The sequence below is a fragment of the Chelmon rostratus genome, chromosome 4, assembly GCF_017976325.1.
Source record: "Chelmon rostratus isolate fCheRos1 chromosome 4, fCheRos1.pri, whole genome shotgun sequence".
NCBI classification, from domain to species: Eukaryota; Metazoa; Chordata; class Actinopteri; order Chaetodontiformes; family Chaetodontidae; genus Chelmon; species Chelmon rostratus.
Genome location: NC_055661.1, coordinates 30,538,927 through 30,556,344, shown reverse-complemented (window position 1 = coordinate 30,556,344; position 17,418 = coordinate 30,538,927). Strand labels below are relative to the sequence as shown.

Genomic DNA, 17,418 nt, shown 5'->3' with positions numbered 1-17,418 from the left:
ATGAGTTTGTGGTTTTTTGGGCTTGATCTGAGCATTAAAACCGGAACATTTCAGTGAAAGTTGTATGAAGCAGCATCGTCGTTCAAAATGTTTCATGACGACAAACAAGATGAAATAAACCTTAACCTGCTCGTGTCGGTGCAACACCTGAAGGTGACCTTCATCATTCATTCTGGCAGAACTACACATAATACACCAGGTTCTCAAATTCTGACCAAGTCACAGCGATTCAGTTCAGTCCAGTCTCACAGCAGACTAGTCCAACTCCAGTCCGAGTCTCAAGTCTACAGCAGTGAAACATTACAGACCTGGTGTTTCACCTTCAGGACCAGCGGCCCGGTTCAGTACCGTCTGCAGGACATCTTCCAAGGCTGCATCCCAACAACCTGCACCAGTCACACAAAGCATGAAGCCAACAGTTCATCCTTTAACTGTTCGTAAAGAAGTTGCAATATTTAGCTCAAATACTCATGTTTGGAGTATTTCAAGAATGAAGTACTACTGATTTACCATGAGAGAAAACTCAAACTGACATCAGACTGGACTCTTACCTCTGAACTTTGTTTCATTCCCGTTCAAACAGAGCAGACAGAAATAACGCAGACACTCACAGTTTATGTGCAAACAGGCTGTTGTGCACTGGTTTTACTGGTTTTACTGGACAGTTAAATACAGTTTGATGAGATTCAGGCTTCAGATCAGCTAATGAGGGTACAGTCATCCAGCAGAGAGGCACGAAGAAGAAAAAAAACAAACTAACCCAAATCCCCCAACAACCCCCCAAACCCCACAGTCTAATGCTGATGTCACACTTCAGGCTCCGCCTCCTTCCCAACAGACTTTGATCTGGAAAAAAAAAAAAAAACTCAAACGGAAACATTTTTCCTACAATTTCGTCGTAAAAAAACACGTCATTTAACCGAACACGAGGAATCACTTCTGAAACAGCGGGGGCTGCATTACTTTCATACTTTATTTGAGGATTATTGAGGGCAGTTTATTTGGGCTGTTGGGATTCGGAACATTTCATCTTCAGTTTAGTTTGATTCTGCTGTTTACTTTTCCGTTTGGTCATGTTGGATATTTATCTGTTTATGTAGATTCTTCAATAAATCACTTTTCAAAAGTGTACAGCATTCACCATTTGAAACGACGGGCCGCCTGCAGGAAGCAGACCTGGAGTCAGCAGACCTGAGGTCAGCAGACCTGAGGTCAGCACTGAAGCTTACGAGCCGATGTGGAGCCGAACGCACATCCAGGCATCTCAACTCGAGAGGATGAGCAGTTTCTGCCTTCGGTTCCCTGAACGCATCGCAGTGACAGGCCACGCCTTCTGATAAGAGGCGGAGCCAGGGGTGTGACACAGCTGACGACATATTGCACAACCAATCAGCTTGCTCCACTGCTGACGTCTCTGAAGTGTCCACAGACAGTCTGAGGATTATTGATAAGGCATCCGTTCTGACAGGAAATCCTGATCCACCAAATCAGTCTGACCACCAAAACGCTCTACAACAACTTCCTGTCTTCAAAGAGTCATTTTCTTCAAAATAAAAGCAAGTGGAAACAGAAATCAACACAGACCGAGGTTGTGCTTCAGTCTGTCAGAATCAAGGCCGATCAACGGATTGACTGATCAATAACTGATCAATAACTGATCATCAGGGTCAATAAAAATGAGTTTGAGTGTTTAAATCTTTCTCTGGGGAATCAGTGATGCTCACCAACTTCTGCTGATTTTCAGTGTTTAAAGTGACGTTCGACTGAGTTAAAGGACCAGTCTGGTGTTTTTGTTGTTGGTCCGTCTGTCAGTACGGTCGGACTTCCTGTCTGTGGCTCTGAGCTCATTGGTTCCTGCTGAAGGCGTAAATCTTCAAAAAGATCTCACAGATATTTAGTTTCGTGATTAAAACGCTTCATTAATTTCCTCAAACAGCTGCTCTCTGTAGTTTTTAATCAGACAAACAGGAAATAGAGCTTCTGTTGGGACTATTTTCAGCGGCGGATGAATCCACATTGTGTGTGTGTGTGTTCATGGTGATGAAGAACATGTGCAAGGCTCACTGATGTGTTTTAATGGAGCTCTGTGGCTCAGAGGAAGAAGATCTACCAGGCTCGATGCACACAGAACTGTTAGCAGCTAGCATCCACTGTTAGCATCCACTGTTAGCATCCACTGCTGGTTTGAGTCTGAACGTGACATCAAACCACCAGAGAAGCAGGTTCAGGTGACCTGAAGAGATTTTAATGAGCTGTTTGACTCTATTCTGAGTTTTTTTTACATTAAATTATCACCTGACTGAGCCGCCAAGCAGCGAAACTCTCAGTGTTCACTGATAGTCTTCTGATTTATGGGTTTATGTCCCACAGTCATGAGTCCGGTCTGAAAAGCTTTGTTATATTTAGATATATTCTATAATAATGGTGTTTAATCCAGAGAAACGACTAGCTGATTATTTTATTTACCATAAATCCCAAACATGACGGAGCAGCAGCTCGTCTGAGGACAGCACAATTCTGATCTTTAAGTTTTGGACAAAACAAAACAACTGAAGGCATCGTTTGGGCCCTGAGAAACACAGAAACCTTTCACAGATTCATTTCAGACTAAACGGACAAAAATGAGATGAACTCACAGTGAAACTATCAGGATCACCTCAGACAGACCTGAGAACAGCTGATCTGTTCTAAGGTCCAATCAGTAACTGTCCTGAAGATCAGCTGGTTCCAGCTTCTGAACTGAACTGGATTCAGATTAGTTTCAAATCTGATCCCTGACCAGCTGAACCAGACAGAATCATTGTTTAAATTGAAGACTCACGTAGGGAAATGATTGTGTAATTCACAAGCTAAACGACAGTTTCCTGTTCAGCTAATGAACCGTTTGACCCCTCAGATTCATCTTGGGACCTCGTGCGGGGTCCCGACCCTCAGGTTGGGAAACTTTGAACTAACCAATGAATCATCGGTTTCAAATAAACAATAAAAATGTAGAATGAGAATCATAAGGAAAACTCCTCCCTGATCAGCCAATCACGAAGCAGTGATGGATGGCCCTGACAGGTGACAGACTGAGGCAGCGTGTCAGACAGGTGAGATGATGTCAGCCGGACCACACCTGGACTCTCAGGACGGGGTCTGTGAGGAGCTCTGCTGCTGCTGCTGCATTGCTCTGCAGTCCCAGTCTGTACCTGGACTCTGTGAGGGGGGGCAGTCTGTCTGTGGGGGGGCTGCCTCTACGGACCCCACCTCCGCCGGCTGGAGCCCTCTGATTGGAGGGCTGGGTGGAGGATTGGTTCCTCCTGCTGTGGTTTTAAATTCCACTGAAACGATGTTTGGATCTTCTTCACCTCCTCCTGCTGCTGCTGCTCCTCCTCCTCCTCCTCCCATCCAGAACTCGGCCACCACACTGACCTCTGCTGCTCCTGCTGATCCCTGACCTGCTGATGCGCCTCTTTCACTGAGCCCATTGGAGGAGTTGGTGGAGGAGGGGTTGGTGGAGGAGGGGTTGGTGGAGGAGGAGTTGGTGGAGGAGGGGTGCTGGTTGGAGGACAGAGCTTCAGTGATGATGGCAGCTGTCTGAGCTACCCAGTTCAGCTCCGACCTCACCTCCCCTCCACCTCCTGCTGCTGCCGCTGCTGCTGCAGAGGAGGAGGGGAGCTGGGGGTCGGTCTGAGGACTCCCCGGCTGGTCGGGGTCAGGTCCCTGTTGGGTAGCGTTTGCTGGTCCCGGTCCTGGACCTGCAGCGGCAGCAGCACTGTGGTTGTTGTTGAGGTTGTCCTGCAGGGCCGTCTGGTTGGCCTGACCCGCCTGCTGATTCTGCAGCAGCATCTCCTGGATCCTGATCTGCTGCAGGATGGCAGGAAGTTCATAGTGGTGGAAGAAGTAGATCATGGAGTGCTGAAGAAGGAGAAGAAGAAGAAGAGCGGCACGTCAGTGACAGGATGTGACCCTAATTAAACCATAAGTCATGTGACCAGAGAGCAAACCTGGACTCAGTTTGACTGTTTAATGAAACCATGAAGCAGGTTCAGACTCGGAGTTTTCTGGATTCAGTAAACCAGAATAAGAGTCACTCAGCTGCTGACTGAAGCTCCGGATGTTAAACCGCCTGAACGCTAAAACTACATTAATGTGGAAACTATTTTTTATTATCGACACGTTGGTACAGACCAGGCTGACGGAGAAAATCAGACTGTGACGAAGACTTCAGAGGCTCAGACAAGGAAACAGGTTTTATTTTGATCGTTCTCAAATATTTCACTTCAGCTCAGATGAAACATGAATTAGATTTTAGTTTGTCGGTAACAGTCGCGCTAACGATGTTTTCATACGTCGAAATGATTCTATCATAAACACAAATCTGAAACATTCATGTCTGATCTATTATTGATCTATTATTGATCTGTAACTGATCTATGATTGATCTATTATTGATCGTCAGTCCTGGTCGGTTGTGAAGCTGCTGAGAAACAATAATGATGACAGGAAGTGAATGACATGTGACTCACTCCTTCCTGATTTCCAACCTAAATATTGAATTCATATCCTCACTTAGACCTCGATGACACGATCTGATCGTCGGTCACACAGACCACACATTTCATCACGTGTTGTTCGAGTAGAGCTGCTAGATTTCATCCTGAACAGACCACCGACAAGCTCTCAGTGAGCTTTTCAACACGAGCTTGTTAGTGATGGATGAAGGGTACTTTAATAAATCTCACTGGTTTTTGTGCATATGTAAATTTTACATGAATGAGGCTGATCTTCAAACACTGATCCAGATTAATATGTTGTGGACTGCTTCAGATTCAGATTCTTTGGACTCAGTCAGAGCTTTGATTGGTTCCTTATTGAATCTCAGCGCTGTTACTTTGAAATGAGAGCGTGGCGTCTTACTGTCAGGACTCGTCTCACTTGGACAGAGGTTGAGGTCCAATAGCTGTTTTTCCCTGGACGGTTCCTGACTGAGTGAAAAGACCCTGAAGTATCTGAGCGGCAGCTATGATGAAAGCTGTCTGAAGCCTCTAAATGCTGAAAGGTATCATTGTCTGATCTACAGCAAAGAATACACCGGACCATCCTTTATGAGAGGAGGAGATTATGGCGCCCCACAGAACCTCGAGTCAGTGCTCGTGAATCCTCCTCGACCTCACTGTCCATCAAGATCACAAAAAGGGTTTGGGAAACCGGCCGGGCAGATTGCCCCCCTCCTTCATCCTGGTCCTGTTTGAGGTTTCTGCCTGTTAAAGGAGGTTTGTCCTCGCTGCTGTCAGCAGGTGTTGCTCATGAGGGACAGTTGGCTCTCTGAGTCTGTACCTGCTCTATACGGAGACAACTTCAGCTGTGATTGGTGCTATATATAAATAAAAAAAGACACAGGATGTGATTCTTCTGACTATTCGACCAGTCAGTCACGAGGCTCAGGGTCAGCAGGAAGATGAAGATGATGATGGTGGCTCTCACCTGAATGAAGAGCCAGGAGGTGACCAGGGCCAGACTGCTGTACTGACCGTTGAAGCGGTAGTGATATGCATAGAAGGCAAAGTGGTACAGATAGAAGAACCTGAAGAACACAAACAGATCCACGTTCAAACACACGACATTCAAATCATAATCCTTTGAATTCTTAGCAATCTCAGATATTTTAATGGGATCCTAAATTAATAGTTACTGCATTTAATGTGGTTTTTTAAGGACTAAAATAATATCCAGATATCCATTCAGGCAAAAATGACGTCATGCAATTTGTTTAATGTGAAGAGTTTTTAGAACGAAACAAAACAAAACATAAAACACCCCAGAAAAGTCAGGCCCTTCAAAAAGGAACATATTACAGGATGTCTGTATTGTTTTACAAGAAATGTGTCCAAATGTGTTGAACTTGTTAAATATCTGAATATTGAATAAATTAAATCTTCTGGAATCAACAGAAACCAAACCGCTGAACTTTAGTTAGACCTTAAACTGAGCTTCAGGCTTAGTTTAAAAAGAGCCAATGGGGTGAGCTGGTGTCGGTCACCGACCCACCTCAGCCAGTGACGTTTGCTGGTGTTGGTGTGGCAGCAGATGGCGTCGTACTGATCGGCCAACCAGACGATGAGGATGATGTAGAAGGCCGTCGTCGTGTCGTTGAAGAATTCCGACATTATGGCCTCCATGCCTGATAAACAGGAAGTGACGTCAGCGGGGCACCTCAAACTCTTTCGGCTGCTTTGCTCAAAACATTCAACCCGCCGCCTGCGTCAGATCTAACTGATCCCAGGACAGACGACATCTGCCTACTTTCAAAGTGAAGAAGTCTTTTCACTCGACCACCTCATCTCAGAACTCGACTGCCTCGACTCGGGATTTGTCTGTCTGGACTTGGGACTTGGACTGGCTCAACTTATGTGGAACCCCGTAGTTCAGTTGTCTTGACCAGATTGAGCCGTGAAAAGTGGTCTAGGACTTGACGGCCTTGATTTAGGGAGTTTTTATAGTGAAAGTACAAAAGTTAAAGAGCCGTTTTTTATATGACTCGTTGACTTGTCACTTCTCTGTACGAACTTTCTCGACCTAGGACCTTGGCACCTGTCTGACTTGAGACATGACTGTCTTGAGCTTGGACAGCCTGGTCTGGTCTTGGGGATGTCAGGTTTACAAGGCGTCACCTGCCACACATACCACTGAATCCTGAGCCTGATTTATCTGGTTCAACGGGATTCTCTAGATTTAAAACGAAGCCTTAGTGTGACCTGGCTCAGAATCAGATCCAGACTGTGAGAGCAGTTTGAAGCAGTTTCCAGGATGCGAACTTACCGACGAGGGCCAGGATGACCGTGAGCAGGGGGGCTGCTGGGAAGGCAATGGTCATGTTCATCTCCAACATTTGAAGAAGATCCACTGAGGGGGGCAGACCAAGACCAGATTAACACACAGCTGATCCCCATGGTCAGAGAGACCAGGTTCTAACAGTCTAAATATAAACTTCTATGTTCAAGATCATTGACAGAAACCGACCGAGTGAACAGAGGGACGAACCACCTTCAGCTGATGGTTAATACTTTAAATACACACAAGTACTCTGTTTAAACGTCGGATCACATATTTCTGACACTTCTAACAATTATTTAATAGTAAACTAACAAGCACCTCCAGCTGGACTGGGTTACATTAAACTGGACTGGACTGGTGAGGACTACATTAAAGTAGGGCTGCAACAACTAATGGATTCAATTGCTTAAAAAAGTAGAGTCTCCATTATGAAGCCCGCCATGCGCTGTGGCAACATCCCCTGAGGTGGAGGAAGTAAACCAGCCAACGCCACACCTCATATAGCTCACGTGATGAAATACAGGAAATGACGGCGTCTCCTTGGTCTCTGGAGTAAACGTGGCAGAGGCGAAGTCCGAGTGTAAAACCCAAGCTGTCAAAGTTTAGGAGCACTCTACATTAAAGCTTTCAAAAAGAGTGCAAGCTGCAAAAAGTGCAAAGCTGATCTCACATGGCAGCACAACCGGCACTGTGTGAGCCCCTGAACCAGCACTGTGTGAGCCCCTGAACAGGAAGCATGTCGGTTGGTGAAGGGAACTCACAGTGAGTTAGTAACTTTACAAAACCTTTACCCAGACTACACTGATCCACTTCGTCTGACCACGTACATCGGGTTTTAGACAGGACGAGTATCCATTCATTGAACTGGGCTGATGGTAAGTTTGGTCTTTGTGTCAGTTTTGATGGAAAAATGAATTTGTCGATTGAAGATCTGTTTGGTGTATGGCAGTGGAGAAACTCCAGACTCTGGGTTATATATAGCCCACAAGACCATTTGATCTAGCCCACAAGGCAATTCATAAACACAAAAAAGCAATTAATTTTTTGTTAGCAATAAGAAAAATAACATAAAATTAGTAGACTCAGACGTTCTTCTGAGCGGGCCCTGAACACAACACATGCAGCACTGCTGTCATGTCAATGCATCAACAACAAAATATATGAGGAGGGTCACACTGTTCAAGAGAAACGGATGATTATTGTTTATTGACATAAAAGACAAAACAATGTGTCTCAGTTAGTTTGTGTGGTCGAGCTCACAGTGATGAAGAAGGCTAACCTCAAGAGTCATCACAGCTACACACACACTGAACAGAAGGAGCTGCAGGACAAACGCTCCTGGATGAAGTTAACGCTCTTCAGCGGAGTGTGATGCTCAACAAGCAGCTTCCACAGCCCACAGTCTGACAGAGACAGTGTTCTGTAGGCAGGTTAGTGCTGAGCGAGCTAACAGCTAAGAAGCTAAAACCTCATTCAGAAGGAGAGTTAGTAAAGGAGCCTGCAAGCAGTAGACAAACTGTTCCAGAGTCAGTTTGTCTGGAATAATTCACAGAGATGAAGAAAACCCTGAAGTTTCTGTGGTTTGACCTTCATGGTGGACATGAACCTCTCAGAGCTGAACCTGGAGCTCCAGCAGCGTCTCAGCTCTCTGCTGTCACATGTAAACTCATGTGAAGTGAAATTAAAGCTGAAGAGGAAACACTGAGCGTGTTTCTACTCTGACACCTGAATCTGCTGCTGAGTGAAAACTCTGCAGGTGTTTAGTGAGAGGTTTCAGTCAACAAAAGGACATAATAAAATGCAGCCTTTCGCTTTTTATCAAAGTAATAATGAATTAGTTAAGCTAATAATCAACAGATTAATTGGTTGCAGCCCTACATTAAACGAGTGTGGAAACTGACCGATAAAGACGAAGATCTGGTGGTGAGAGTATCTGAGCAGCATGGACACTGACAGAGTCTGAAAAACACAGAACAAACATTAACACTGAACACATCACCTCAAACAACATTTAAAACTATTCAAATTCATTTGATCTGAATTTAATTTTAGTTTTCTTTCATTTAAACCGGTTCTTGAGTCACTGCTCTTTCCTTCTGAAACACCAGCTCTCACTGTCACGCTAACTCGTAATCGTCAGATCTTTTCATGAAAGTCTAAACTTTGACTTTCACTCATTTAAAAGCTGAATTCGAAATGGTTGATTAGCCGGTAAATACTTACAAATATGACCATGATAACGAAAGCAGCCAGGTAGGAGGTTCTGGCCATCCACATGCTGACAAAGCGGTAATGTTCTCCAGACACCACATTCCTCAGAAATCCTGCAGAGAACGGAACCATAACATCACCAACCTGCTGATGACTCACATGTCAAATATAAATACACACCTTTACCTCACCAGGAGTCTACCTGCACTTCAGACAACCGGTTACTGTCAGCTTGCTGACAAACTGATTCAATGTCAGTTTCCCCAGAAACCAACAGGAACTGGAGTTGGGGAACTCGGGTTCTCTACCTTTGTTCTCCTCATTTTCAGCAAGCGCCTTAACGCTGGACATCAGGATGTCGTCATAGCCCAGAAACTCATCCAGCAGGAAGCGGCTGAAGCCGTCACCAAAGCACTCGTCCTTCATGGGATCTGAACACACACAATGACGTCAGTGAGACGAAGGTAGGTGCTGATGTCACATGTCGGTGCAACAGACAGGTGCTAAAGTCACATGGCTGTGAGACAAACAGGTGTATCAGTGTCTCACCCAGAGTGACCACCATGACCGGGATGTTGAGTCTCTGTCTGGTGCTCTGAGACAGACGCAGGAAGCCGTACTCCAGAGAATACTCCACGATGTACTCCTCCTGAGGCCACACTGACAACGACAACAACAGACTTTAATCTAGAGACACACGTCAACAGACATCAACAGACATCAACAGACAGACAGCAACAGACAGACAGCAATGAGCAGGTGTCAACAGACAGCAACAGACTTTAATCTACAGACAGACATCAACAGACAGACAGCAACAGACATCAACAGACAGACATCAACAGACAGACAGCAACAGACTTTAATCTACAGACACCCATCGACAGACATCAACAGACAGACATCAACAGACAGCAACAGACAGACATCAACAGACAGACAGCAACAGACTTTAATCTACAGACACCCATCGACAGACATCAACAGACAGACATCAACAGACAGCAACAGACAGACATCAACAGACAGACAGCAACAGACAGACAGCAACAGGCATCAACAGACAGACATCAACAGACAGACAACAACAGACTTTAATCTACAGACACACGTCAACAGACAGACAGCAACAGACATCAACAGACAGACATCAACAGACAGACATCAACAGACAGACAGCAACAGACTTTAATCTACAGACACCCATCGACAGACTTCAACAGACATCAACAGACAGACATCAACAGACAGCAACAGACAGACAGCCACAGACATCAACAGACAGCAACAGACATCAACAGACAGACATCAACAGACAGCAACAGACAGACATCAACAGACAGCAACAGACAGACATCAACAGACATCAACAGACAGACAGCCACAGACAGCAACAGACAGACATCAACAGACAGACAGCAACAGACAGACAGCAACAGACAGCAACAGACAGGACTGACACATTCTGCTCACTTAATAATGTTGGAAAGTAAAACCAACATTAGCATGTTAACGTCTTCTGTTTGTGTAACATACGATGTGTTCAGGTACCCTTTTGAGTGTGGGTCATATGAGAGTCCAGCACAGAACCACTGCCCTTACACATGTAAACGTGAAGAAAACAGGCATAAAACTACGCTTCAGGTTGAATTTATGTGCGTTTAGTTTGAGTGAGTCTGTGTAAAAGGTTGTACTGGTAAAAATAAAAGTTCATCAACTCCGTCTGACATTTGTGAGATGAATGAAGCGCTTCAGTCGATGTCATGATGAGTGTCTGCAGTTATTAAAATCAGGTATCAAGAAGCAAGAAAAACAAGCCAGAAAACTGAAAGCAAAACACACACACACACACACACACACACACACACACACACACACACACAGTGAAACTAACAACTTTGACAGGATCAGTGTGGATGGTTGACAGGACTGATTGATGATTGACTTCCCACCAGCCTGTCATTACGACCAGAAATAAAACTGCAGCATTTGCTCATGATTAGAATAACGACCACATATCACACTAACGTACCTGTCATCACTCAATGTGAGCTGCAGCACAACTGTCAGGTTTTCTAGATACTGCTTGAAAACTTAGATTAATTATTTGTCAGATGCTGACACAAAGCGGTGAAACTGATTTCTAATAATTCGGTTTTATTTACAGTAATTGAAAATGAAAAAAGCAGCTCATTTTAAATGATTTGTTGCTTTGGGTTCATTAAAACCTGCTGGTCATGTTTTATTGTTAATTATGTAAAGTACACTTGGGTTACATGACAGGCACTGAACTGAATTTACTATTATTATCAGTACTGGTTTTCACTGTAAATTGGACCAAACGGGACAGCACCTGATGACTTTATGGGTTTAAAACAAGGATTTAAAGGGAAGTGAAGGTGAGTGAGACTCTGCTGCCACCTGCTGGGGGGAATAAGAGTCTCAACTCTTTAAAAAAATGGCAGAAAACTAATGTAATGTAACTGAGGAAGATTAAACAGCTCGTTGCTAATTAATTTCTGAAAACAATTGATGAAACGTGTTAAAATATCACAAGCGGTGAAAAACTGTTGTAATTTCTCTACATCCAAGCAGACGTCTTCAAATGCCAGTCGAAAACCCAGAGTTCATTTTACTGTGATAGAAAACAGAAAAACTGAGAATCTGATGCAATAAAGACTTTTTTGCCATTTTTACTTTGAGAAATGAAAATGATGAAAATAGTTTTAATTTTTTTAGTGATTGATAGACAAACTGCTTAAAGACTATCAAAAAAACACAAGTTTACACAATCAAACAAGTCAGCAGGTGTTTCTGTCCCGGAGGAGGAAGGAGGAGGAGGAGGAGGAGGAGGAAGAGGAGGAGGAAGAGAGGGAGGAGGAGGAGGAAGAGGGTTTACCTGCTCTGGTCATCATCTCCAGCTCAGACACTGAGTCCTTCAGCGGCTGCATACCTTTAGTGGTCTGGCTGAAGGAGACATCCTGGCTGTCGTTTACTCCTCCTCCTCCTCCTCCTCCGACACCTCCTCCAATCAGAGACGGCTTCAGACGAGGCTCGATGTCCAGCTCAAACTGCAGCAGACACAGAGACACAGGAGACAGGTTGTTCTGTGGGGGGTTTGCATGGTCTCCCTGCAGAGAAGAATTTTCTGACCGGGTCCAAAAAGGAAAATGTTTAAAACATTCCTGTTCCTGTTGTCATGTCCACATCACAAGAAGTGCTGACACCTGGTGACCCCTGTTCACACCTGCTCACACCTGCTGACACCAGCTGACACCAGCTGACACCAGGTGACCCCTGTTCACACCTGCTGACACCTGCTGACACCTGCTGACACCAGCTGACACCTGCTCACACCTGCTCACACCTGCTGACACCTGCTCACACCTGCTGACACCTGTACCCCTTTGACTCTTTGTGTTGTTGGAGATGCAACGCGGGCAGGTCAGCGAGGTGAGAGAGCGTCATCCTCCACTTTCTACAGCTTTACAACTTACAAAATCAATTTACACCATGAAATCTCTTTTCTCATCTTCTTTTTCTCTCTCGCTCTCCTCATCGCCAGCCGCCGCTGCTCGCTCGCCACCTGCCCCACAGCCAATCACAGTGTGCTGCTGTGAGGATGCGTGATGCAGACGGTCCTGGCGGGTGTGTAGCCTTTGTGTGCGATGACACGCCGTTTTAAACATCTTTTTATTGGTACCTGATTCTTGTTGTTTTGCACTCGGTTCTAACTTGGAAGCAACTTTAAGTTCCTGAGCCAACGTGACACACCAGAACACAAACACAGCGAGGTAGACCGGTCTACTGTCAGTGGGAGAGGAGGCACACACACACCCCCTCGCTGACTCCTGCTCACACCTGGCGACCTCTCTGCTCACCTGCACCGAGCTGTTATCAAACATCTCCAGGGTCATCTCCTCCTCATCTTCCTCTTCCTCCTGCAGCGCAGCCAGGCTAAGACCCACTACTCCTGCTCCTCCTCCCCCCTCCTCGGCCTCCAGCTCCTCCTGAATGCCCGCGGAGTCGTAGTACTGCAGGAAGACGGAGGCTCGGCTGGAGTTCCTCTGGATCTCGACCCGCAGGATGCCGTCACGAGGCCAGCGCTCCCTCACCACCTCCAGACAGTTGATGGGCGAGCGAGAGAAGGCGATGTGGATGTAGGCGAGGATGAAGAGGACGAAGAGCGCCTGGGCAGGAGCAGACAAGCAGAGAGGAGTTAATACTGTCGAGGCTTCGTAGACATTCGACTGACACCTCAACGTTTGTGAAATGTGATGTCAGTCATTCATCGTGTTTATGGCTGTTCAGCTGTTTACCTGTCTACCTGTCTACCTGTTCACCTGTCTACCTGTTCACCTGTCTACCTGTTCACCTGTCTACCTGTTCAGCTGTTCACCTGTCTACCTGTTCACCTGTCTACCTGTTCACCTGTCTACCTGTTCACCTGTTCACCTGTCTACCTGTTAGTGATGATCATATTTTCATCAATGCTGCTAAATCTGCCAAAAAATCATTTAAATTTCACTGCAGGTGCTACACAGCTGGAATGAAGCCACCTTCTTTCAGATCCAAAGGTTGGGAGTTGGAAACCTCCGTCGATGCGTACAGGCGACCCGATGACATGACGTCACCGGCCGTGGCGGTCACTAGCAGCACTGAGTGGTTAGCAGCAGCTGTGCTGCTCATTTCAAGTGTAACAAGGATGTTTTGTATAATCGAGACGTGTTCTGTCCTGCAGTAGTGAAGGTGTGGAAACGTCTCGTTAAGGTTTCGATGGTGCCCTGCATGCTTTAATGCTTCATTAATGTTCTTTCCTGTTGAAGTGATGAACTTCTTTCATGGTTTGTCGAGATGCTAACAGACATTTTATATTCGTGCTACAATTTTGTGGCCTGTCCAACAAAACTCTCGATCTCATATCCACAGCAAGAAAACATGATTCAAAGCAGTAAGTAGACTTACGGCTTACTTACTCATATCTTGTGAGTACAAGTACAAGCACTAGAGTTAGTTAGAGTCAGTTTCTGCTGTAGGATGATATCTGAACACTCCACAGAGACCCTTTAACGATCCTCCACGATGAACGGTGAGGCCACTTTCCAGAGAACTGACTGGTTTTTAGTGCTTCTACACACTCTGATCTGTTATCTTGAACCTTACCTGCTTCAACAAAAACACCAGGTTAGATTTGCATAAATTACCACGGCAGTCTACCCGAGTAAAAAGTGAACCGATGTCGCTACCCTGACCGCTAACCTGAAGTTACCTCGCTGACCCCGAGTCCACCTTCACAGCACAGCCTCTGGACAGAAGCCAAGTCAGGCTTTAAACACCGAGTGCTGAAAAATCCTGGAGGTGTGACTGCTGTTAATCTGATGGAGCAACACGGACTCTGGATTTCTACACCAGACTACATTCAGAATCCTGTCGTTTTAATCCTCATTCATAGCGATTAGACACACCGCCTTAATTTAGTGGAACGCTGTTCTGTTGTTGTTTTCCACACAGAACATGAGGAACATGTACTGAGCACGCTCAGGTGTTTGAGTTCAACATATTCTCCTGGACAGACTCGCCACTCTGACCTCTTTCAGACACGGGATATGAACATCTTCATCATCCTTGCAGCTTCATCAAACATGAAAGCTCTTTAATTTAACTTCTGTGAACTCTGCAGAGCGGAGACGGTTAAATGAGTCCTGACAGAAACTGCTGACCTGAAGACGTTTACTCACCTTGAGCAGGACGAAGAACTCGAAGACTCTCCTGAACGACGGGGGGAACAGTCGGGCGTATGTGACCGCCATCTTGAAGAAGAGGGCGTGGAAGAGGCGGTCTCTGACATTGATGAGAGGGTTCTGGTTCATGTTGGGGTTCCGGATCCTGTTGGGTCCCATGTTGTTGTTGTTGTTGTTGTTCAGAGGGACATTGTTGTTGGCCTGGTTCTCAGACATGGTCTCGGTCTCTGGATTACTCAGTTCACACTGCACAAACCAACGGCTGATTCTAGGTCAGCATGACTGCTGCTGGGGCTCCTCAAACTGAAGGTAAAACTCTGACCTCAGATCAGATGAAGAAGGTCTCTACAGAGTCTAAAACTGATTCACACCAGGCTGACCACTGATGGACCGGACTCCTTCACACCGCTGAGACTGTGGGACAGAAAATGGACCAATGAGAGATGTTTATTAAGGATGACGAGTCACCACACACACACACACACACACACACACACACACACACACACACACACACAGAGTCCAGTCTGAGGCATCACTCAGCTGGTGTGTCGTATGATGGAGACTGATAAAACATAGAGAAGCAGATATGAGCTCTGACCGCCGTCAGCTTCATCATTGCTGGCTGCCAGCTGGGTTTCTGTTATCTGGTAATCGCAGCTGGTTTCAGTGGGTTTCAGGAGAAATTCACATATTATAGTATATGTGTTTGTCTCCAAGTCACTAATGGAGACAGTTTGAAGTTTTTCCAGTATTGATCGAGCGTGCTGCAGTCATGAAAGTAGTGTAATCCCTCCACGCTGTGGAGGACGTTTGTTTCGACCGCTGACAGCTCAGATTGTGTAGTTAGTGTGTGACAACATGATGAAGAGGATCCTACACAGATGGAGCTTATTGTCAGAGAGGAAGATCCTTTTAGCTGAACCAGAACCAGCTGTTCTATCTCTCTCCCCAAAGCCCCCAGACATTCACAGAAACAGCAAATTCCCTCAAAACTGGGAAATTCTGGTCAAATTTTTGGCAGTTCATTTTTATGGCAATATTTTTTATAGTTCTTTTGTGGCAATATATTTTTTAGAGTTATTTCTATCAAATGCACATATATAGTCAACTTTTTTGTACTTTCCTATTCTGTTGTTTTTGCTTCTACCACTGCCGCTGCTTGCAAAACCGAACTTCCTCAGCAGGAAACTAATAAAGTTTCATCTTATTTTATCATTATATAAAACACACTTTATACACACAATAGAAACAAAACTCCCCAAAACCTTCTTGGTTCATCTGTCACTGTTTCATCACTAATTCTGTTTGGTTAAATAAACCTGATTGAATCAGGAGAGAGAGACCTCACTGAGTGTACAGACGAATATTTTCACAAGAACTCTGGATTATTTTTACTGAACATTCAGACCGGAGACATTCGAAGGTGTCAGACTTCAACAGATTTTACCAGTTAACAAAAAAACACGTGGAACTACTGGACAACACAAACTCTGGATTTGTGACTCCTGTCCATCATTCTACAACTCAAACATAGACTGAATTCATATATTTGTTGACAGTCCTACTGGAGACTGGTGGACTTCAAACTTTACACCCAGGGCCAGTGTTTCTACCGTTCTCTGTATCCAGTACTGAATGATGCATCTCATATATTTACATTACTATGTCTTAGTACTTTTATTTCTAATCATTGTAGTCCTTATCTATTCTTTATTCATTTCTCTTTTGCTAATTTATTTACCAATGTATTTATATCAATGTATGTATTTGTACCAGTATATGTATTTGTATCAGTAGGAGAGTATAAACTGGCTGTCCTGCTTGTTTTGAGGCCTGTTGTCTCCTCTGGTCCAGCAGATAAACATCCTCCATGAAACACTTCATAACTCTGCGCTCGTCTAGCTACAGCTAATGTTAGCTTTGGATCATCGTTTAGCCATCTTACCAGTTATTTACTCCGCAGCTGTGTCCATGCTAGCGGCTTCCCCTGGGTGTTTTCATCACAACAAGCAGAACATAAACGCAACAGCTAACTGGTTAATAGTGTTAGCAGGTTCCTTTAGCGCGCTAGTCGGACATAGGGAAATAACGTCAAATGAGCTAGCAGTTAAAGCTAGTTAAACAGTGGGACAGCAGCAGTGCTAGCTAGCAGCGAGTCGATCTCATACTGTGTCTGGAGTCATTCCAGCTTGATCCAGCAAACTCGGAGGAGATAAGGAAAACGCTCCGTTTTATGCTTCAGGAGGTTCAAGATGAACTCTGAGCTTCGCTTCACTTCAGCTAATATAAGCTAACAGAAGCTAACGGGACCTTACAGGAGACTGACGGCTGCTGTTACAGACGAAGTAGGTTCAGAGCGGAAATATAGCTTCTGAGGCTGACGTAATTTTCCCTCGATACTGTCTGCCAGGTGTCGCTGGCTTTTTCTTCTTCTTCTTTGGTTTTAACTGCAGTTGGCATCCTCTTTGTCACATTTCCGCCATCTTCTGGAGGTAGTTAGCTCCTACAGTGTTGTCACATTTTCCCCATCAGTCCTGAGGATAACCACATACCTCAGCTGTCACCGTAGTTCCACTGATTCACTTCAGATGTCAATATACTCAAACACAGACGTACTCAGACAGCTGTGGGCAGCACGGACGTG

The 17,418-nt window shown here is 45.1% G+C and overlaps 1 protein-coding gene across 2 annotated transcripts; it reads right to left on the bottom strand.

The window, feature by feature from the left end:
- Nucleotides 1–644: 644 nt before the first annotated feature.
- On the bottom strand, nucleotides 645–17,116 carry tmem259 (transmembrane protein 259). Of its 2 annotated transcripts, none has more exons than XM_041935868.1 (12): nucleotides 16,720–17,116; nucleotides 14,769–15,185; nucleotides 12,912–13,220; nucleotides 11,984–12,101; nucleotides 9,580–9,690; nucleotides 9,339–9,461; nucleotides 9,043–9,143; nucleotides 8,721–8,778; nucleotides 6,805–6,888; nucleotides 6,034–6,166; nucleotides 5,470–5,569; nucleotides 645–3,900 (listed from the first exon to the last, which is right to left on the bottom strand). In XM_041935868.1, exons 2-12 carry the CDS (start codon nucleotides 14,985–14,987, stop codon nucleotides 3,127–3,129), a joined length of 2,130 nt encoding a protein of 709 aa, XP_041791802.1. In that variant the 5' UTR covers nucleotides 14,988–15,185; nucleotides 16,720–17,116; the 3' UTR covers nucleotides 645–3,126. The 2 variants fall into 2 exon arrangements, with proteins under 2 accessions (XP_041791802.1, XP_041791801.1); XM_041935867.1 differs by having other exon boundaries at nucleotides 646–3,900; nucleotides 11,930–12,101.
- Nucleotides 17,117–17,418: the final 302 nt, after the last annotated feature.